The 22,587-nt window shown below is 39.1% G+C and overlaps 1 protein-coding gene across 1 annotated transcript in view; it reads left to right on the top strand.

Annotated features, from left to right (window-relative positions):
- LOC134146436 (polycystin-1-like protein 2) overlaps window positions 1-21,972 on the top strand; it is a 42,332-nt gene extending 20,360 nt beyond the window's left edge. The window contains exons 20-43 of the mRNA XM_062586858.1: window positions 284-410; window positions 1,565-1,699; window positions 2,435-2,660; window positions 3,068-3,261; window positions 3,706-3,936; window positions 4,626-4,727; window positions 4,942-5,120; window positions 5,647-5,793; window positions 6,319-6,518; window positions 6,663-6,889; window positions 7,480-7,696; window positions 8,295-8,523; window positions 9,316-9,547; window positions 9,996-10,092; window positions 11,593-11,733; window positions 12,409-12,594; window positions 13,513-13,840; window positions 14,860-14,993; window positions 15,900-16,027; window positions 16,368-16,528; window positions 17,953-18,163; window positions 19,622-19,723; window positions 20,843-20,974; window positions 21,862-21,972. Of these exons, the coding sequence (XP_062442842.1) occupies window positions 284-410; window positions 1,565-1,699; window positions 2,435-2,660; window positions 3,068-3,261; window positions 3,706-3,936; window positions 4,626-4,727; window positions 4,942-5,120; window positions 5,647-5,793; window positions 6,319-6,518; window positions 6,663-6,889; window positions 7,480-7,696; window positions 8,295-8,523; window positions 9,316-9,547; window positions 9,996-10,092; window positions 11,593-11,733; window positions 12,409-12,594; window positions 13,513-13,840; window positions 14,860-14,993; window positions 15,900-16,027; window positions 16,368-16,528; window positions 17,953-18,163; window positions 19,622-19,723; window positions 20,843-20,974; window positions 21,862-21,972 (4,177 nt within the window). The remainder of the gene's footprint in view (window positions 1-283; window positions 411-1,564; window positions 1,700-2,434; window positions 2,661-3,067; window positions 3,262-3,705; window positions 3,937-4,625; window positions 4,728-4,941; window positions 5,121-5,646; window positions 5,794-6,318; window positions 6,519-6,662; window positions 6,890-7,479; window positions 7,697-8,294; window positions 8,524-9,315; window positions 9,548-9,995; window positions 10,093-11,592; window positions 11,734-12,408; window positions 12,595-13,512; window positions 13,841-14,859; window positions 14,994-15,899; window positions 16,028-16,367; window positions 16,529-17,952; window positions 18,164-19,621; window positions 19,724-20,842; window positions 20,975-21,861) is intronic.
- Window positions 21,973-22,587: the final 615 nt, after the last annotated feature.

Raw genomic sequence — 22,587 nt, 5'->3', positions numbered from 1 at the left:
CTTTCACATAAATACATCTAAATAGGTAAGACTTAAAATCCAGATATGCCCATTCTGCCTCTTTTTTGATGATTCTGTGCTAGTGTTTTGTGTATTACTACATCAGGGACAGATAATATATTAAGCATTTACTGGCAGTGTTAGAAATAATCTACTAGACAAGTTATACTTAGGAAGTGAGGAAGCATGTTCTCTAGATATAAAATCTATATTTTTAATGCTTTTTTCTGTCTTCATATCTTTTTGTTTTGTTTTGCTTTTGTCTAATTGTAACTGTGGACAGATTACAAACAGAAAGCATGGATGAGATATTCATCAACATCTCCAGTTCCAGTTCTGCCAGCTTTACTCTCCCACCTGCTTCCTCCCTTAGTCTTTCAGGATTTGACGATGAAACAGTGGATATAAGGGCAAGTAAACAGCTGTTACCTGCTTTGATCTGACCTGCAATTTACTTCCGTGGTCCAGTGTTTTTACAATCTCTTCTCCTTTCGCAGTGAATACACAAACACACAAGTCAGCCCTCCAGTTATGCCAACAAATTCATTTTAAATTTTTTTTTGTCACAGAAGTCTTCGCTTTTCTTAATTACATGAGTTTGGTTCAACAAGCTGATGGGGACTGAAGGCTTAAATTCCTCATCCCATCAATCCCTCACATACATTCTTGATTCACACTTGCACAGCTAGAGAAGGCGATGGAATCAATAACTTTAAATCCACTTGCCATTTGTTCACATCTATTGCTCTGAAAAAGACGCAACAGCTCAGAGTCCATATCATCATTAAATTCAACAAGCAGCTGTCCTTTTTCCTCCCAGCTAGAAATGAATCAGTTTGAGGGACTCAAATCCTGCAGGAGACAGAAGGCCTGTGAGTCTTTTGATAATAATGTTATGTATGTCCCTCATCTGAATTAGGATGCTGTTTTTTCCCCTCAGAATAATAGATCGCATATTATTATGATATTTTTATAATACATTTTCTAAAGGCCTCTCAGATTGATTTGACACTTCAAGGAACTCCTACATGCACCTGTAAAACATAGTTTTTTCCACTGTGTCCTGCCTTTTCCAGCTCTGCTAAGACATGCCCAGAGCCTATTGAAATCAGTGGAAATGCAATCATTGTCTTACCTGAGTGTTAGGAGAGGCTCCGGGTGCCTTTCATTGTACTAATGACTCTGACATACTCTTCTGTGCATTTCAAACATAATAGAAGAAAATTTTAGTTCCTAATTCCAAGTGCCACTGTTCAGCTTTGATGAACTCACTTCATCGGAGACTTACACAATTGCATTTTGATCTGATGTCTAAAAGGCAAAAGGATTACAATGAATGGAAAGCAATAATCATTGGTGTACACATAACATATACCACAGTAAAAATCACTTTCAAGGATTATATTTGGTCTGCTACAGAGATATGGGCAGCTTCATATATGAATCTGGATACAGACTTCTTTTAAGTTGAGTACTGTTTGGGCCTGTATTCAACAATTTAGAATGTGAATATAATGAAATATTAACAATAGCTCAGAGTTGATTGTTAATGTCTTGCTAATAGATGGTGAGCTTTGCAGTGAATCCCTTTTTCTCCAGTGACGCCAGTTTTGATGTCAGTGGAACAGTGGGAGGTCTAAGTCTTACTGGTTTGGATGGCTTGATTATACCAGTCAGCAATCTCAAAGAAAACATTGAGGTAAACTGCAAACTTCCTATCCCTCTCCCTTTCTTTCCTGTGTTCTTCCTTTGTAAATAAACTGTAATTTTTGTTATCTTGGGTGTGATGATTGTAATGGCCATATTGTGTTTGTTACCACGTATAATGGGATCATGGTGCAAGTATTTGTGTTGGAATGATCTGTGTGGTTTGAAGAATAAAATAACAAACAGTTCCGTCTTTTTTTAAAAAATGGGTATCTTACTCTTCATTTAGATGGATGTGAGAATGCTAATGGTTATGGAAAATGACTATAAATTATGGTCATCCTGAAGCAGAATGTAATGTCTGATTTGATCATCTAGCAAACTGTATGTTCATATTAGTACTGATGGGCTTCCTAGCCCATGTATAAACTGACATCTAAATGATTCATAGATGAAGTTCACACAACCAGTGTTTCAATTATAATCAATTATAGTTATAATCTCACCTCTTAGATCATAAGCACACCAAAGATCACAAAATTTGTGGTGAGTCTGTATAGATTTGAAATAGACTTTTCAGAGATTATTTGAAAGAATTAAGAAAATCCACTCATGAAACAAAAATTCATTAGAGAAGCCTATCTAGGATAAGTAGCCAATGTTGCTGGCCACGCTTTCCCTATGTTGTGAAAAAAGATCCTCTGGCATGTGGCTTTATTGTGCTCGTAGATAACAGAAATAAGGTGTTCTGCCGTATTCAAAGCTGTATCTTTCTGTTTAAAAATAGATTTTGCTACCAAGGCTTTCAGCAGCTCAGGAAGACAGGATTCTTTTGAATCTAGGCAATGTTAGTGCTTTCCAAGTCAATGTCACTTCAGAAAATACATCTATAGTGATCCACCTGGAATCTGAACAAGACATTCAACTAATACTCTACTTAGGATATGGTTATCATCCAAATGAAACTAACTATGATATGAAAAACCACTTGTTCTGTAAGAAGACTACAGGAGGTAAGACAAGTTGCTAGTGACCTTGTTCATTCTGGGTTTATGGGCTCAAAAGACCAAGCCATACCTACACTCATGATCCATAGCAAGTTAAGGGCACTCCCATAATACAGAGTGCTCACCCACAAATTTGCAGGGCTAGCACGTGCACTTTGCAACGTGAGCCCTGACCACGAGTTTAGGAAAGCTAGAAAGAAACTGCTCAAGGGAGTTTCAATCTGCCATGCTCTAATATTCAGTGTTTACTAACAGGAGCAAAGAGTGTGATGTTTTGAACAATGAGTAGCTAAAGATTATTTGACACCTGTTTCATTTTGTCAGTTCATTTATTTGTTTATATGCAATAGAGCCATATACTTCCAAATTAACATTTCTTTATACACACTGAAGCTCAAATATTTATGTTCAAGGTGAGGAAAATGCCTGGGTTCTTAGTCCAGAAGAACTCTTTTTCAGAGAGGGCACTTATTATTTCATGGTTTTACAAGATATGGGAATGGATTCTACAGTCAATGACAGGCTAACTATAGCTGTCACTTCCTTCGCATCCCGCTGTGTATTTTGGGATGAGCACCAGGGGAACTGGAATAGCTATGGATGTCATGTAAGTAGAGAGAAACAAAACAATGTTATAATAATGTTTATATAATACACTTCAAAACCAGCTCTTATGATCACAGCATTGTAGTAAAATAACAGGTTTGAACTGAGACCATAACGTAAATTCATTTTGAAATGTTTTAATAAAATCAAGAAGTGAAGTTCAATCCAATATAAAATGACATTTCTACTACTTTCTTGGGATATGTTTCCATGTAAGAAGAAACAGAACCATTCTGACAAGGCTGTACTGTATAATAATGTCTATTTCTAGCGAGATAGCAAAATGAATATTCCCTATTGGAACTTGAGCAATTCTTTCCTATATAGCAATTCTCACCACTAACTGATAAATCTCAGTAGTCTCTTTAGTTTGCATGGTAAGTTATCTAACACTCTGAAGCCAAATATCCAGAATGTTTTATCAGGAAACTTTTCTGGTTTTCAGGTTGGACCAAAAACAAATCCTAGAAGCACACAGTGCCTCTGCAATCATCTGACCTTCTTTGGGAGCTCCTTCTTCATCATACCCAATGCCATTGACGTCAGCAAAACTGTAGAGCTATTTGGTACATTTGTGGACAATCCTGTGGTGGTGACAACTGTAGGATGTATCTTTCTGGTGTATGTGCTTGTAGTTATTTGGGCTCGAAGGAAAGACATCCAGGATGATGCCAAAGTAAGTCTTCAGATAAAGACTGAATGTATTTAGATCAATTCCTGCTTTGCCTGGCCTTCTCTCTGGAGGACATGTTATTCCAAGCACTTAGGCCAGACAATAGCCCATCCTTCTGTAAGCTGAAGCCCCAAATGACATGAGGTCCGAGAGCTGGTGTGAATGTTCCAACGTCACTCTCAGCATGTTTCTTAGAATATTCATAAATCCTCAGCTATCAGTGAGTTGCTTACGTTAAGCTTTGAAAATGAGACTATAATAAAACTGAATTTGCTTTGATACTCAGAGTCCCCAAACTTTGTTCATTTCTTTGTCTTTCTGCCTACCTTGCTTCTAGGCGTAGCTTAAAATATTTTTTTTCTCCTGGGGAAAATTTGAACAGAAGTGAAAAGGCTGATTTTATTTAAATTTTCTTTAGAAATTTCAGCTTTGATTTTTTTTTGGTTTTTTTACTGAAAAAAAAACATCTGGGAAATACAGATTTTTGTGTGTGTGTGTGCAGTATGTCATTAACCATCATAAAACTGTTTTAATAGGAAGTCTTCAACCAACCCTACTCCCTTTCCTTTTACTCTATGTTTCCTGGTAAGTATATGTACTGTTCACAAGATGAAAAATTCCTGTCCACAGCATTAAGGCAGCCATACTTACCAAACTGCTAACCCATTGCTTGTATTCACCTCACTCCGCAGGTGAAAATCACAGTACTGGAAGACAATGACCACTTTGCTCAGTATCGTTATCTTGTGACAGTTTTTACAGGGCACCGCCGAGGGGCAGCCACAACCTCCAAGGTACTTAAGGAACTGTGCATAATACAGCTTATGTATGCATTAATAGAATTTAATGAAAAATGAAGCAGTATAGACTAGTAAACAGGATGGCTCAGATGCAACTTCTAAGCCAGAAAGTCCTTAAATTTGATGAATCTATAGAGAGTATGTCAGAATATGTCACACACAGAATTCTGAGATGTGCTGGTCTTCAGTCTGTCCTTCTATTCTCCAGGTGACACTCACCCTCTACGGACTGGAAGGAGAGAGTGAGCCACACCATCTAACTGATCCTGATACACCAGTCTTTGAACGTGGAGGAGTGGATGTTTTCCTACTCTGTACTCTCTTCCCTCTTGGGGAACTGCAGAGTATTAGACTATGGCATGATAATTCAGGGCACAGTCCATCCTGGTAAGTGTATGCAGGGAAATTAACTAAAGAGCCACAAAAATATTTTTTATAATGATAACATTTTTCCTTTTCAAGTGCATAACAAAATTATCCTTTTCACAATTCTAGAAAGGAAGGAAGTGTTAGTTTCTCTTTTTTACAGATGAATAGATCAAATCATAATTTAAACTGCAGGACCAGAAATGCCTCTCATATACTGTGTCCAGTATATATCCCTGCTATATCCTCATTCTGTGCTGGGACAAAACTTCTGTCAGTACTCCCAAAACATACTACAGAAGCTATGGAGTGAAATCCAGGCACAATGATCAGATGGGAGAATGGTAACATCCTCTGGATTAGGTCACCAGTCTGAGTACTAGTATTTTGGGGCTCACTGCAGGGTGGGGGGAAGTGTTCAATGCCTTACAGTTTAGACACAACCAAAGAAGCCAAAGGCCAGAGTTTGTCCTCCATATTCTTGTTGAGCCCTGAATTTCATACCACTCAGTAACATGTGAACGTGCCCTGTACGTTTTTCCTATAGGTATGTGAATCGAGTGTTGGTCCACGACCTAGCATGGGACCAGAAATGGTACTTCCTCTGTAACTCTTGGTTAGCCATTGATATTGGAGAATGTGTCCTTGATAAAGTGTTCCCAGTAGCTACAGAACAGGACATGAAGCAGTTCAGGTAAATACTCCTGCTTTACAGACTTTTTAGCTCCTGAGAGTAATCAGTTTGAAAAACAAGTATGCAAAACAGATGAAACCCCTAGGCTAAAATGAAAACAAGGGAGGCCTTTCCCTTGACTTCAAAGGGTCTGGACAAGGAGAAGAGGAAGGATGTTTAGCTAAGTCTAATTGTTGCCTTAATGGTAATACCACAGTGGAAATGCTAGTATTAAAAAAGGATAGTCTGACAAGATCTACAAAAACCCAAGCATCTTATCTTCTCTTATATGTTATTTCCCTTAAAATTTATACAAAAACTGCTTATGATTAGGTTTTCCTCCATGGTGTGGCTAAAAGGAAAGGATATAAGTAGTTTATATGACTATTTCATGCAAATCAAGCCATGATACTTGATAATTTCCAATAGTTATTATTTCTTCTGATAGTGCCTAGAGGCACCAACAGGTCAGCACCCCAAACTACAGCTTTATTATTCCTTCTGCTTTCTAAGCCATCCCCTTGATTTCTCCCTCCTCTTTCACAGCAATCTGTTTTTCATGAAGACCTCCAAGGGTTTCCAAGATGGACACATCTGGTACTCAGTTTTCAACCGCTCCCCACGAAGCTCCTTCACAAGAGCCCAGCGTGTGTCATGCTGCTTCTCACTGCTGCTCTGCACCATGCTGACTAGCATAATGTTCTGGGGAGTGCCAAAGGATCCAGCAGAGCAAAAAATGGACTTGGGTAATATCCTAATCATTGCTTGGGCAGGGAAATAGACTGCAGAATCTAGAAGCAGGACAGTTAACAAATGAAATTTTTCATAAGAGAGAGATCTGATGATTCCTGGGGTTATTCTCACTCCTCCTCTTTGTTTGATCTTGAAAGGTAAGATCGAGTTCACATGGCAGGAGGTGATGATAGGCTTTGAGAGCTCCCTCCTCATGTTCCCCATCAACCTGCTCATTGTGCAAATCTTCAGGAATATACGATCTCGGCCTGCCACACAGGGGAAAGAGAAGAAGCCAGGCAAATGCGGTCGTGTGTCCCCAAGCCTACCTCCCACACGTCAGGTCACCCAAGCTGTCTCACTCACTCCAGAGGCTGTGATAAAGGCAAGTCCTTGTGGCTGCTCCCCAAAGCGCTCTGCACTGCCCTCTGCTGCCACACACCACCTATCTGCAGCGTAAGAGCAAAAATCTTTCCTGTCAGATGCCCTTCAGATTGGCCACAATTACAAGTGAAGGATGCACTGGTGCAAAGCACTCAGTTATGCATCTACATGGCAGTGGGAGGGAGGAACTGGCTAGAGGCATCCACCTTCAGGTTATATTCCTCCTGCAGAGGACCTCCTGACGTCAGCAAGATCTGCCTATGTACATCTCAGGTCCTTGCACGATCACGGACCAAAATCGCTGTGCTCAATGGTTGAAAGCAAGCATTAAGCAGGACAGTGAAGATAAAAGATACCATAGTCCCTATCTTCCTCATCTTAGGTCCTTAGTTAGGTAAACCACCTATCTGAATCCTGAAAGCTGTCCTGCTAAATTGAAATCAGCCTGTCACAACCAGCCTTATAGGACGTGCTATCTCCATTCTTGAGACTTCAGCATCCTGTGCACTCCCAACCAGTGATGTCTTCAGATCACATAAGGTTTGCACTCTGCAGGCAGAGTCACTGCCATGTTGCTGCTGTCTTTTCTAGGACATAAGGAGAATTGCCAACTCACTGTTTAAAGTCCTGAAGACTCCATCACTCACCTCAGTATCAGATCTTGGAAAATCAACTAACATCAACACCCTTTTGGCATTGGTTGAGGACATCATCTGCCAGCAGAACAGAACTAGACATGAGTTTAATGATGAGAGTAAAAAGAAGGATGACCCTGTAATTGTCACAATAGGTGCTGTAGATATACACGGTAAGTAACACAATGTGACAGTCCTGCTGAAACTTGTGCTGTGAAAATGATGATGACCACTGGATGTGATGACCCAAGCTCTTCTTATATTCTATCTTAAAGGCAATTAAGTGAAGATACCATGAAATCTTTATTTCCTATGCTGTAGAATAAAATGTTAGCTACCAGCCTGGCTTGGGAGAAGGATCAGTATCTAACAGCATCAAGACTCTCAAATATGAGTTGCTTCACATCATTTTGTCCTTTGCTTCTTTCTTGCTAAATCTGTGGTTTTGATCCTTTCAGTCTGATTCTTAACTTAGGCATTGATCTATTTTCAATTAAACAATAGTAGATGAGTGAACAACCCACTGATTTCATTAAGACTTGCATTTGGCTTTTCCAGTGAGTATAACAAGCCACAAATCGCACAGGCAGACTATAAACAACATTGCACTTGATCTCATCTGACTTCTGTATTAAGGTTTTAAGACCTCTGTCTTACTAAATTCCCAGTTCCCTCCTGGTATGTCCAGCCTGTCCCTGCATAAGAGCATTAAAGCTCCATTATCAAAGCTGCATTTACAGCTATGCTGATTTTTTTTTTATTTACTTGCAGAAAAAACAAGAAGCCCAACTCCAGAGAAGGGAATGTGTGAGCGACTGAGATACAATGACTATAACCGCTGTTTGTATATGCAGCTCCAGCATGTAGAGATGGAGCTGGAACTACTGGGGCCTCATAAGTTTCAGATGCCTCAGAGTTATACACAAGCTGTTCGGCAGGTTCAGCACATGAAGAACCTCCTGGAGAGCCGGATCTGCTCATCAGCATCCATTAGTGAGAGGTAACCTAGTTCTCATCTCATTTTCAGTAAAAGTAAATTCAGGTCATGAACTCAAAACTGGCCAGGATGATGGAGCTCAAAGTAATTACTACTTAAAACTTGCTGGGTAAGCATTACTATAGCTGTAGAAGCATGTCTTATTATTATACTATAGCAGGAGCAACAAAGAAATTTCAATGCATTGTGTACTGCACACAAAAGCAATAAAGACAGCTCATCACTCTGTCATTTTTGTCTCCAAAATTGAATGTTACAGTACAGTGTCACATTACAGCAAAACACTGAAGGTAATCACTGAGATCTAAAGCCTTGGGAGGGCTCTAAAAACACATGGATAAAGAAAAATTAATGAGCAGACAAAAATATCTCAGAAAAATCTGATCATTAAGTTGGAAGTACTGAAAACATCACAAATAATTATCTCTCTGGTCTTTATGGTAATCACAAGGGATGTATCCAGCAGCTAAAATGCACTTTTTTTTTTTTTTTTTTTTGTCAGCATTTCTACTGGAAGTTCAATTATGCATGAATTGAGGACAAAATACACCCATCATATTTGTTTTCATTTTAGCTGATGTCTGGACACTCCCCCATTTTGCTCTCTGTACCTTTTGCTATCTATATATCCTTAATAATTGCATTAGTTAAAATAATTAAAAATATTTTAGTTGAGATTTTAAATTGTAATATGTTGCCTGTGTTGCCGATTGCACCTGAAGACTGTGATTTTGTTCATTGGCTCCTATTCCACTGCAGAAGTCTTTTTTTTTTCTCTTCTGGTTGACTCTCAAGGTGGTCTCTTACTCCAAGCTCATCTGGTGATGGCAAGAAAGGCTCTTCTTCCAAGGGGCTGCCCTGGTGGTTTGCATTCATTGCTTGGTTCCTTGTAGCAGCCACCAGTGGTGTATCTGGGTTCTTTACTATGCTCTACGGGCTTCATTATGGCAAGGAGAACTCCATCAAGTGGCTGATCTCCATGGCCATTTCCTTCTTTGAAAGTCTTTTCATCACACAGCCCTTAAAGGTGAGATCCTCAAAAGTACAACTACTGGCTAATAAGGACTCATTCTGCCACCACGTCAGGAAAAGTGATGCGTGTTTTAAAGAACCACAGGACTTGTAAAACAAGAAATTGTTGCCCTTAAAACAAGAGCTAGCAGCTATAATACGGTGTTGTGATGTCTTTTGCTTGCATTAATTCCTGTGGTTTCATCTCCCCTTCTTTTGCCAGAGATGGGTAAGTGATGAGGTTTCTGACCAGGGAAGATGTTTCATATGGCAAAAATTGCTTAGTGAGTTGGGCCCTGGGACTGCTTACTGTTCTCTTGTTCAGATGCTTCAGCTGCACAAGTGCAATATAGTCAAAGCTCAGTTCTTCTGCCTGGTCTGTAGTGCCTAGATTCAAAGGGATCTAGCATGAGCTTCTTTATGAGAAACAGGCATGCAGTGAGTCTATAGCTAATTCTTTCCAGGTGTTGGGATTTGCTGCTTTTTTCGCTCTGGTTATGAAGAAGGTGGAGCAGGAAGATGAAGAAAACACAGCCATTGATGGGTCCTTATCTGCCCCAGGTGTGTACAAGTTAGAAATGATTAAAGATAGTGACGTATTCTCTGATATTTTGGAGTGTTCTATGCACAAATATGTGAAGTCAACTCAGCAATTCACTAGTTATCTTTATATACCTGAATCTTACCTGAAGATAGCAGAAATCTCTGGAATACACAGGTGCTATGACTACATGCCCACCCATTAACATTTCCAAGGTCAGCATGAAAGTGGGGACAAAGCTAAATAATTAATTTTGTGCCAGTCAGAGAGGAATATGAGTGAAGATATCCCTTCAGCTCTACATCAGAAGAATCAGTACGGGTTGGGAAATATTCCTAGAAGAGCAATGAAGGGGAGAATGACCACTGTATGTCTAGGTAGGATATATTTTGCAGACTACTTAATGAAAAAGACCACAAGATGAAAAAGATAAAGGAGAAAACATTCCAGATCAAAAGAATAATACCTCCTTGTTTATCTTTTTCTGTATTTTTTTACCTCTGCAAATATGTATACATGCACACTTCTACCAAGTTGTGAGATTGCTCTTGTTATTGGAGGACCTACCTGCTCCTAGGATACTGGTATCTGACTTCTTCCTTCCCCCATCACTGGCTTGCTGAAGTCAGGAAAGAACAATCATTTTCCTATACTGATTCATATAAGATGAGGAACTGTGAAAGTCTTCTGGTAGCTCAGCAACTACATTTCAGTCTGCCAATGTTTGAGGAACATCTAGGGAAAAATATAAATAAAATGCAGCAAACTGAAAACATTAACATCAAATTTAGTTAATTAGTGCTATAAATATGCAGAAGTCATCCTTAAATATTTTAGCTCTCCTATCAGACATAAGGAAAAACAGATTTACAGGGAGACCTATTTAAGCAGACATCTCTGTTTTCACAGGATATCTATTCAACAACCTGGTGAAAATAAACATGTAGTACAGTGCAAAATGTTGCACTCTCACCCAATATGGTAGATCTTTATCTAACAAGCATGTCTAAAACTCAACTTCTGTTATAAGGAAATTTACCACTTCTTTAAGTCTTACGATATGAAAGCTCTCAGTTTTCCAATTTATAGTATTATACAGCCAATCAACTATCACAATTATCTGTATTACTATTCCCATTAATCAAATAGTGGGTACTGCAATCACAATCATGTCTAAAAAAAAGTTTACAGTGACAAACAGGAGTCCTAGGCTACAGCGAAGAGTGCTGTTCAACAGTTTTCTCCCTGATCAGTCACAAGCTCTGAATATATCATTTTTTTAGATGCTCAGCCTAGGCTGAGCAACAGGAAGAGAGGGACACCCGGGCTACAGGGTTACAGCCTGAACCTGCCATACTGTGTGAACTGCTTCCCTCACCATCGTTACCTTACTCTCCTGATGGCTTAAGTCATGTTCCCTATCTTCATAAGAGAAAGTATTAATATTTCCTTACAATATCAAAGCAAATGAAAAGCAGGATATATTGAAGGATTCTAGGTTTTCCTGCTCTCACTCACAGGTGATTCAAATCCTCTCTTTGGAGCCCGACGGGATAGCAGAAGCAACATCTACCAGCCACCTCCTGCAACAGATGTTGAGAAAATGAAAATCAGCTATATGAAGGAGCAAAAAGCATTTGCCCTCATCAGAGAAATCCTGGGTATTAGCCATCGTTAATTATCTTCTTGTTTTATCTGTATCAATATTTTTACAGCAGTGAAAATATTGTTCTCCTAGTTAAAAATGAAGTAGTGTATCTTTTGCTTTCTTCTAGCCATTAGGGTGTGGAGGTGCAGTCAGTGCAGTTTGAGCTGAAAGGGAATAGAAATGTTAGCTGGAGATAAAAGTGTAGCTAAGGCTGGATTTTATGGTAAGGAAACAGACTACAAAAATGTGAGAGGCTAAAGAAAAAATAGAAAGGGCAAAAGGAGGAGGTCAATGCTTAAAAGGTGGAATCAAAACAGCAATTGGAGGGCATCTTTCTAAAAGCAAAAATTTTCTACAGATAATGACTTACTCTTCAGTCTCACTTACTCTAAAAGCAATGGAAAAAACTACTTTAACTTCACTTGAAACAAAGTCAGACTAGTAGTTCCATTTAGAGCCTTTGTTGGTGGTGGTGTTCAGCCAACTTGCCCACTTATTTTCTTGATCACTACTCATACTCCAAATCTAATATGCCTAAAATTCAGCACTTTGAAGTATCTTGTGTAAATTCATTAACAGTAGTTGGAGTCTTACACAATGTCTCTTTAACCTAATAATTGGTGACAGCAGTACTAACAGCAGTATTAATTCTGAGCTTCCGTATGCTGTTTCTTCTTGTCTTTTCTAGTCTATCTGGGATTTTTATGGATGCTGCTATTGGTTGCCTATGGGCAGAGAGATCCCAATTCCTACTACTTAAACAAGCACATTGAGAACAGCTTTACAGATGGATTCCAGGATGTTTATAGTTACCAGGATTTTTTCACATGGGCAAAAACTACCTTAGTCAAAAATCTTTATGGATCATATAAAGGTACAGAGACTGTGTTCATATCAAATTGCTTCACCTTAGCTTGCCAGAATCTGAAACATTATATTTTATACTTATCTCCAATTTGCACAGGCATATTGGATTGGAGGAGGGGATTATGAGTGTATAATGCTAATGTGGATTTATGAATCCTAGTAGACAACAACAATCGATCTATACTTCTACACTGCCTAACCATTATGTGCATGGTTGACTGGCTGCAGTACATTGTGCACTGAAACATAATAACCAAGTTAACCTCTGATATGATTCCACCAGCCCAACCCCAAGTTTAATGTGGCCTGATATTTTAATTATCTTTAATATAATACACAAGTTTGGCATTGTAATTTTACATTTTTTACATTTTATGTTACTCATTACAGGCATTCAGATATATACCTCAGAGCTTACATGAGCTTCTTTCTGCATTAAAAAAGAATGGTAGATAGATGGCACTATAAAGCTTTTCTTCAGGAGAGCTGTTTGTGTCATGGCTTAGGTCACAGTGAAAGCAAATTTCAGAACATCACCATGTTTCTCTCTAGCCATATCCAGTACTAAGAACAGCCTACATTTAAAAGCAAATATTAAAATGCATTAACACAGTAGGCACTAGCCTACTGTGAACACAGGCTGCACACAGCCGCTCTGCTGTGTGACTCTAAGCAAGTAAATTTTCTCCTGCAGATCTCAGTTTCCTCCTCTATAAAATACAGATTGATAATGATACTGAACTTTGTGAATGGATCTATGGACGTCATCTAAGAACTCAGTTCGAATCAGGACAAGGGCTTAATTTTCATTTACTTACGGTGTTGTGGGGTTTTTTAACAGAAGCTATACCAAAACAATAAATGATATGAAAAATTTTAGTAGTAGTTTTGCCATACTGTGGCTTTTTTTCCATCTCCTGTTTAGGATTCATTACAGATGGCAATTCCAAACTGGTGGGTAGTGCCCGAATTCGCCAAGTAAGAGTGAAAGGAGACACCTGCCCCATTGCTCCCAAACTCCAGCGTGTGATTCGGGAATGCCATGCCCCATATACGTTACAAACAGAAGATACATCAGATTATGGGGAGCACTGGAACACCTCAGCCTTTGATAACTCCTCTGACCTGCGCTCAGCATGGCAGTATCAGAGTCAGTCCAAACTAAGAGGGCACCCAATCTGGGGCAAACTGGCCGTCTACAGAGGAGGAGGATATGTGATTCATCTGGGAACAGAGCCTAAGAATGCCTCCAGGTATCCTGTGTACTAAAGTAAATTATTAGTGAATCTGTTGTAGTATGAATGCTACTCTTTTCTCTACCTTATTTAGAGATGCTATCTGAAATTAATCCTAGTTTTGCTACTGAGGATTATATCTGGATATTATAGATATTATTGTGGTGGCTTCAGTGCAATTTATATTCTTATTGCCTTGCTCCATTTTAGGAAATAATCAGGGTCCAAAATTAGAATCTGTTTTACTAACTTACATATGTGGATTTCTAATTTACAGAAATACATAATGTTGGAAAACTAATAAATCCGTCCTAACAGTGCAGTATTATTCCAGTGCTGGATCTAGTCTAGCTTTTGCTGTCTAAAGTAGTGAATTTTCAGAGGGGATGTCAAAGGTAGTAAGAAAATAATTTAGCCTAAATCTTTCTCTTTTTTCAGATCACAGTAAGATCTCTGAAGCTTCTTTATCTCCCTCTTTAGTGTTTATACTCCCCAGATCCTTGCAGATAGTTTTGTATCCACTTTCTAGTCATCATTAAAGGAGGAAAATGAGAGAAATATTCCTGAAAAAAATTTCCTCTGTGTTAATATGAATAGTAGCAGTAAAAGTGAAATAACAGGAAATGAGGTCTTGAAATCCAGGACTTAAAAGAACTTGGCTGATAAAGGACCAGAGGTAAATGAGCAGCAAGAAGTACCCCACAGGGCTGGAGTTCCAAACTTGCAGGTAATTTACATGTTTTTTGGAGATAGGTATACAGGAACTGATACGAGGTAAATGAGTCAGTTACCTGAAATATTGCAATTTTAGCATTGACCAATATCAAGTATCTGATTCTCCAGAAGAGGCAAAAAGAAACTTAGCACCTAGACTAATAATGCAAATATCCTCTCTCTTCCTTAGATTTCACAGACCAGAGGTCCTCTGGAATGTCTGGTTTGCCTTTTCTCTGTGATAATGTCCAAACTCCTACCCTCTGTGTAATGCTGTTTCTCTCCTGAATGGATTAGATGACTGGCTGTATACTTTTTGACAGAATTCTCCAGTACCTTTTCACCAACGTCTGGCTAGACACCTTTACAAGAGCTGTGTTCATTGAATTTACAGTCTACAATGCCAACGTGAATCTCTTCTGCATTATAAGTCTGATGTTCGAAACAAATGCTTTAGGTGAGAGCCTTTTTTAACTTACACATTTCAGAAGAAAGCAAGCAACGCATCTACAGATTGGATATTTACATGCTGTCAGTGCTTACCAAGTTCTTGATTCAACAAACAGAAGTGTGCTAATAACTCTAATAATGGCAGAATCAATAAAAAAATTACAAACCATTTCGAAGTTGAGGTAGTGCCACAGTAATACAGACCATAACGGCATATATCATGTTTGCTCATGCTGTAGTCATCTGGTGCTGAAGAAAGAACAGTACTGAAACTGAATCTCTAAAAGGTACACAACAGGAACAAGAAAATTTGATTCCTAATTATTTCAGCTAATCAACACAGTATTAAGACAAAAAAGCACAAATAATAGAATCTGTCTTTTTTGTTCTAGAAACTTATAAAATGCGGCCATGTAATCATTGTATTATGTTATATAGGCACAACAGAGAGACTAGTAGAACTAGATTCATGCTTGAATAGCCTACAAAAAGTTTAATCTGAACAGTAGCCTTCCTCAGGTTTGTCGCAGTATTGCAAAATATCCCAACCAGACCACAGAACTGAGCTAATTTTCTTTTTAGAATGAGATTCAAATTTAAATCTCCAGATCCTACTGTTGCATGTTTGCATTTGCAGTCAAACTAAACTCAGCTCTACTGGGATTACTATTATAAAAGAGAGTACTAGCACTCCAAAAACCATTGACTGGCTGAATTTCTATTTGAGGAAAATTTGAAAGAACACTTCTAAGGCTACTTACACAGTCAATGTAACTCTTAGTCTGATAGCTTGATTCAGGCTCACATTGAAGTGAATGTGAGTATAGGGGTTTTACTGGTGAAGTAAGTTGTTTGAATGTAAACAGAAAGATGTAATTATTACAGCACTGAGGTAAATACCATTATTTTTTAGGGGCCTTCTTCACAAGTGCAGAGCTGCAAAGTATCCGGCTTTACCCATACACCAGCAGTCTCCACATCTTTGTCATTGCAGCAGAAGTAATTTATTTCTTCTTTATTGTCTACTACATGGTAGTACAGGTGAGATCCAATGGGAACTTCTGGTGCCAGGTATCGTATTGCTTCTGGTTCTGATCTCATTTACAAATACTTCAAGTTGGTACTTGACTTCAATAGTGCTGCTGCTGACTTGCCCCAATGGGAGATCTGAATTAGACACTGTATCTTTATTAAAACATAGGAAGGCACATTTTATTTGACAGGAATGCTTCTTTTGAGAAAGAAAATTATAAATCAGTGCAAGATGTAGTTATATGGATGTGCAGTAATCTGTTTCACTGCAGAAGGGACAGCCCTAGTCTTTAGAGGTGTACTGCATAATACGGAGTTGGAGACTGGAACAGCAAAACTGTTTTCACAGGGAAAACTTATGAAGAGTCTGAAATGGAGATACTTCCACAGCAAGTGGAATCTCCTGGAGCTGGCCATTATATTGATTAGCTGGAGTGCCCTGTCAGTGTTTGTGAAGCGGACAATCCTAGGGGCCCGAGACATCAGCTACTACCAGGAACACAAAGAGGAGTAAGTATTAATGCTAGCTAGTCCGTCCTTCGTCAGTGCTACTAATGCAGAAACAGATCACTTTTCCTAGACAGCAGCTTGTCTGTGCTAGGTGATGTTAGCCCATGTATCTATATTCATGAAGTGTGTAAGCATTTCAGGGCTTGCATGTGTGTCAGCAACAGGATTTTCTGTTTTGCTGTAACAAAACATATTGCTTTAACAAAATCTAACAGACTTGAGCACCAAGTCTCCTAGCCTACTGCTAGTGCCCTAGCTGCATCACCCTCTTCTGAATCAACAAGTCTTTCTGCTACAGGACACGCGGCCTGATGGCACATCATCTGCCTCACTCTTTGTTGTAGGTAACCATTCTGTAGAGGACAGCAATGGCTTATTTTATACAGAATGGAAAACAATAACATTGTTTAAAAAATACAGTCAAACAGGAAAGAGATTAAAGATAATTTACATAGGAAGGGGCCTCTGCTACAATCCTTTGCTTTAGTGTTAGATCAGGTTGTTCAGGGCCTCATTTGGGTTGAGTTTCAAGTTTCTCCAAGGATACTTAGCTTAAATTCCACAGCCTCTCTGGAATTTAATTACATTCCACCATTTAATTACTGTCATGGTTAAAAAAAATGGGGGGGTAGGTTTTTCGTATATAATTGGAATTTCTTTTGCTGTAATTTGTGACTACTACCCCTTGTCCTTTTGCTGTGCACCGCAAGAAGTGTCTGATTCCATCCTCTCTATAACTATCCACTAAGTAGCTGAGGACATCAATTAGACTGCAATCCTTAGCTTTCTTTTCTCCAGGCTGAGCAAACCTATCTATCTCCCTCATCCCCCTCTCATATGCCCTATACTCCAACCCCTGACTCTCTTAGCAGCCCTCCACTGGACTCACTCCATTTGTCCATGTCTCTTTCACTTGGGGACCCAAAATTGGACTCACTATTGCAGATGCAGCCTTACAAGTGCTGAATGAGAGGACAGAATAATCACTTCCTTTCACCTGATGGCTATGTTCTTGCTCATGTAGCATGTATACATCATACATGTATATGTCATAAGTCACACTAGCATTACAGTTTTTTAAAGCTTTTTGTGGTCACCTCTGTCATAAAAAAAAAAAAAAAAAAAAAAAAAAAAAAAAGGATAGCTGTCTTTAACCTGTGACTAACTGAAAAACAGTAGCATTTGGGTTATACCCTCGATCCTCTCTCAGCTCTGGCCAATGCTGATAAAAAAATGTACCATGTATTACTGACCTTTTGTTTGCACACAGCAGGAAGTACAGAAAGGAACATTCAAGCAAGAGCTCAAGTTAGCCCTACACCGAAAACAAGTCCAGAGCGATTGACTTTTCCAGTATACTCATTCATGCAGTTCAAAGGCCTCTATGTGCATTGTTTAATAAATCTTTTCTTTTTTCCTTACAGCTGCGTAAGCTTTAATGAAACAGCAAGAGCTGATGCAGTTCTTGGCTACCTGATTGCTTTCCTAGTACTTCTCTCCACAGTAAAACTGTGGCATCTACTGAGGCTCAACCCCAAACTAAGCATGATCACTTCAACCCTAAGGAGGGCCTGGGGTGATATCTCTGGATTCATCACTGTTATTGCAATCATGTTCCTAGCCTATTCCATTGCCGTGAGTATCACTGTGGTTTCTGTTGTTTGCAGTCTGCATCAAGGTACTTGCAGATTGAATGACTTGTTCTTGAATGGTGAAAGCAATATGAGTCGGAAATCTAAAACTAAATAAAGCTGTCTGTCTAAATCTTAAGTTAGCAGCTTGATGGCTGCAATATACTGCCTGAAGTCTGATTCTTCAATATAAGTGAAAGATAAGCTAAAATATCCACTTGTCTGTTCTTTGCAATTTAAAATTCTGAATGTGTAATAGTTGTGATAAAGAGCAAAGTATAGGGAAACTCATTTTCTGGATAAAGCTCAAATCAAAGAAAGCATATGAAGTGCCATTTTCAGTTTGGCTGCTTTTTAAGTGGGAAATAATTATTTTTCCACCTATTATGGGAATTATGCAAATAAACTATTATGTAAATAAACTGTTCTTTTTCCTTCTCATGAGATTAAGGAATTATTTGACTGCAGCTATTTGTATATATTTACTATTTATCTGAAATGTTTCGTGTAAATCTTCTGGCAGAGGGATGTGGGAAATTCAGCACATCTCAGTTGCTATTGTGGAAAACTTTAGTGGAAACCCTCTAAACCAGATCAAACCTGTAATGTGAAGGGTAGTTTTGTGACAAATAGAACCCGCTGCACCTTATTCCTGCCTGACTTCATGTTCCTAATCTGTCACTTCTCCATCACTGACACTCTAGCAACTGAACAGCTTTAGGCACTGATGGCCAAAAATTTAACATGTAAAGTTAGTGGTAAGATTTTGTGTGGATCAGTTCCATTGCCCAGCCTGCTGTCACATCATGCAAGTGCTGGAGTAGTGAAAGAGGGAGGCAGGAATATGTATGTAGGGACCAAAGAAAAAGTGAGACTGCAGCAGCCTCCATTTAAATTAGCTTAGGTTATTGTTAAGCTGTGTCCTGGGGTTACAGACATATGTAGGCCCACAAGATATAAATGAAGAAAATAACTCCTTGGTTGCTGAGTGCAAAGAAGCAAGCTACATGTTTGAAATGGTGAGTGGACTGTGCACTCGTAGGCAAGTGTTTTTAACTGTGATGAATTTAGTCAATTATGCAGAGATAAATCTGCTGCGTGGGAGATGGACTAAATTACTTTCATGATTTTGTCATGCCTTTGCAGTTCTTTTAAATATCTAGTGGCAAGCTGAGCAGGCATAAGACATTCACACATCCAAGAGATAAAAGAGAAGGGTTATAGTTACAGTTGTAGCACATTCAGGAAGTGCGAATCTAATTCTTACCTTTAGCCCAGTGTTCTTCTATGACCTTGTCAGGTGTTTTCCCTGATTGCATACCAAAAAAAAAACCACCCTAAAGACACTTCACGTGACTCCAATGATAAACTAGGAGAGCTTTCTCTGTGTATAACAGTCACTAGCTACGTTTGCAGCAAGTACTCTGACTATGATGCAAGGTATGTCTTCTTTCCCCTGCAGACAAACCTGATATTTGGCTGGAAGCTCTACTCTTACAAAACCCTTTTTGATTCAGCAGAGACAATGGTCAGTCTTCAGCTAGGAATCTTCAACTATGAGGAGGTACCATCTCTAACTTTGAGAAGTTTATTTCTATCATTAGCATCTCAGATATCCAATCATCAATATGCTTTGAACTAGCAAATGGAAAGACTTTCAATTAGTGCTAGACATCTAATTTTGCAAGTTCTAAAGCCTCCTAAAGCAGATACCCTTTCTCATCAAAACAGAAAAGAACATTAGATGAAATACATCTCATGTCCCATTCTGAACATCAGTACACTCATAATTAAACTGTCATTGAGAGAACTAGTTGCTTTCATTTTAACTAGTTGCTTACAGACTGCTGGAAAGGTCTGAAGCAATTTCCTTAGAAAACTATGGGCAGAAATGCAAGTGACGTTCCGCATTTGTTCTAAATATTGACTCATCGCCTTCTCAAGAAAGGCTAGGTCTTCCGCAACAAAGAACTTTGTTACATTTATTTTTATTATTCTTGACCTTTTAAGTTCTTTCAAATGTTACAATATCCTTCAGACAAATATTTGCAGCTTAAACTAGTTTTCAGACATCTCTGACTGTGAAGTCCATCCTGGTGGATTTTTTTTATACCATGGATTCAACAGGGATGTTTTTCACTTTTACATCCCACTCATGTTGCTAATCATGAAAATATATTCCTGTACTATAGCTTACATGAAAATGAGGTTTTTTAATTTCTATACAATCCTTAGTTGGTGTGTGTCTGTGACGATATGACAGGGGTTCTTTGTAAAGATATTACTAAGTAAAAGCACATAGAAATCTCATCTATACTTTGATAGCTGAAGCATGATGGAGCTTAAGCTGTTTGTTCTGTGGATAAACAAATCTCCAGGATTGCCAGCTTTAACACAAAACTTTCACACTATTATGCTGACATGCATTAAAAAAAAGATTGTCCATATTTATATATCATATACATAAAAATACTCTATTGTTTGTACTATACTGTATCAAAGTATGAAAATGACTAAAGGAGAAAAATATGTGTATAAATATATATAAATATATTATATATTAATAATTTATTAGCTCCAAGGATTTTCAAACTGACAAACTCCTTTTTTAGTGTTAAGCTGCTTATATGTATACTCTTTTGTTATAACCAAAATATGATGCGTTATCTTATTAATACTACAGGTCTTGGACTACAATCCAATTTTAGGCTCCTTCTTAATTGGATCCTGCATCATTTTCATGACATTTGTGGTGCTGAATTTGTTCATTTCAGTGATTCTGGTTGCTTTCAGTGAGGAGCAGAAGCATTACCAGGTGTGTTCATCTAAGCTCTTCTGCTGTTTTTTAACATTTCTTGTGCAGTGTGTACGTACACATGACTTAGGCGTTTCACCAGCTGACGAAATGCATGTAAACCCTGTCCGCTCTTAAGAAGTCAACATTTATGCATAAAGAACACTTCAGACTCTGCAGATTCACACTGTCCATTTCCATTCAGATGGGTCTGTGTTCAGAGTTAGTACCAAATCTTATTTGTAGTCTATATTATGTTCACATACTAAATCCAGAAAAAAAAAAAAAAAACAACAACAACAACCTTGGACTCGTATCCTAGCTTCATCTAAATTAGTGCCAAAACTACTAGCATCTTCATGAGGACTATACAGCTCCCTTTTAAAATCGCTGTAAGCATCTGACCCTTTCAAGTTATTGATAGCATGGTGTGAAATCCAGCTTAGCGCTTCGTCACTGACCAAAAATCCTTAATGAATACTTTACTTTGTAAACGAAGTTAAGGGAGAAGAAAGCAAATGAAATGACCAATAGAAAATAAGATATGCTTGTCCTTCTCATTTGTGGTATCTAGAAATGAGGGGCTGCTAGTTATATATACCACTAGTTGTATGGCAGTTAGCTAGTGAACTCCAGGCTCCAGTGGCAAGATTTCCACAGGCTTTGACAGAGTCAAAATTTCTTCTATTATGTACATATTCACCTACAGGCTATCTGGGACTCTCATCTTGATAAAAAATATTTGTGTGATGTTCTGCTTTGGCAGATATTCACCCTCTGCTTAGAGTGACATTTGGCTCACTTCATGTCAAGTGCAGATTTTCTCTTGTAACTTTTCTGGTTTCAGCAGAGACTATAGGTTTCTAGTCTGTGTGTCCTAGCAACTTTTTTCTGTTATATTCTTTCAGGCTTCAGAAGAAGAGGAGATTGTTGATCTAATGCTAATGAAACTTTTCAGTTTCTTTGGGATTAAATGCAAGAAGGAAGAGAAGCCAATCACTAATGGTCAGCTGGAATAACGTATCAACAATAAATTGGTAACCATAATGAAAAACTGCTTTGTTCATGGATGAACGAGTTTACTTTTTGACTATCAGCTGCAGTGGCTAGATTTAGTGGCTTCTGACTAAAATGCTGTCCTTTCAAGAGCTGCGCCATTCAACCAATAAACTTTTGCTGCCTGATGCTATTATGGTGTACTAGCTGAAAAGTAATACTAAATCTAAAATAAAATGTCCCCAAGTGCATACTTCCTGTAGACTTAGCATCTGTATTTAATAGACACCAAGCATTTGTTGCACTGTTTGGCTAACACCAACAGCTGTCAGTGAGGCGCCATCAAAAGACGGCATCCAGTTACCGATCCGCGACTCAAACTTCTGCAGAGGACTTAAAACGCCACGTTCGCCGGCGGCAGGCTGCAGGCGAGCCGGAACTCCGCCCCGCGCCGCGCAGCGGCACCCGCAAGGGCGGCGCGAGCCCCGCCCGCCGCCGCCGCCCCGCCCCCCGCGGCCGCCGCCCCGCCCCCCGCGGCCGCCGCCCCGCCCCCCGCGGCCGCCGCCCCGCCCCCCGCGGCCGCCCCCGCCCCGCCCCGCCCCCCGTCACCACCGCCCCCGCCCCGCCCCCGCGGCGCC

This window comes from Rhea pennata, chromosome 13 (genome assembly GCF_028389875.1).
Source record: "Rhea pennata isolate bPtePen1 chromosome 13, bPtePen1.pri, whole genome shotgun sequence".
In the NCBI taxonomy this organism is placed as follows: Eukaryota; Metazoa; Chordata; class Aves; order Rheiformes; family Rheidae; genus Rhea; species Rhea pennata.
The sequence above is the reverse complement of the archived record's forward strand: the minus strand, read 5'-3'. Positions and strand labels throughout refer to the sequence as shown.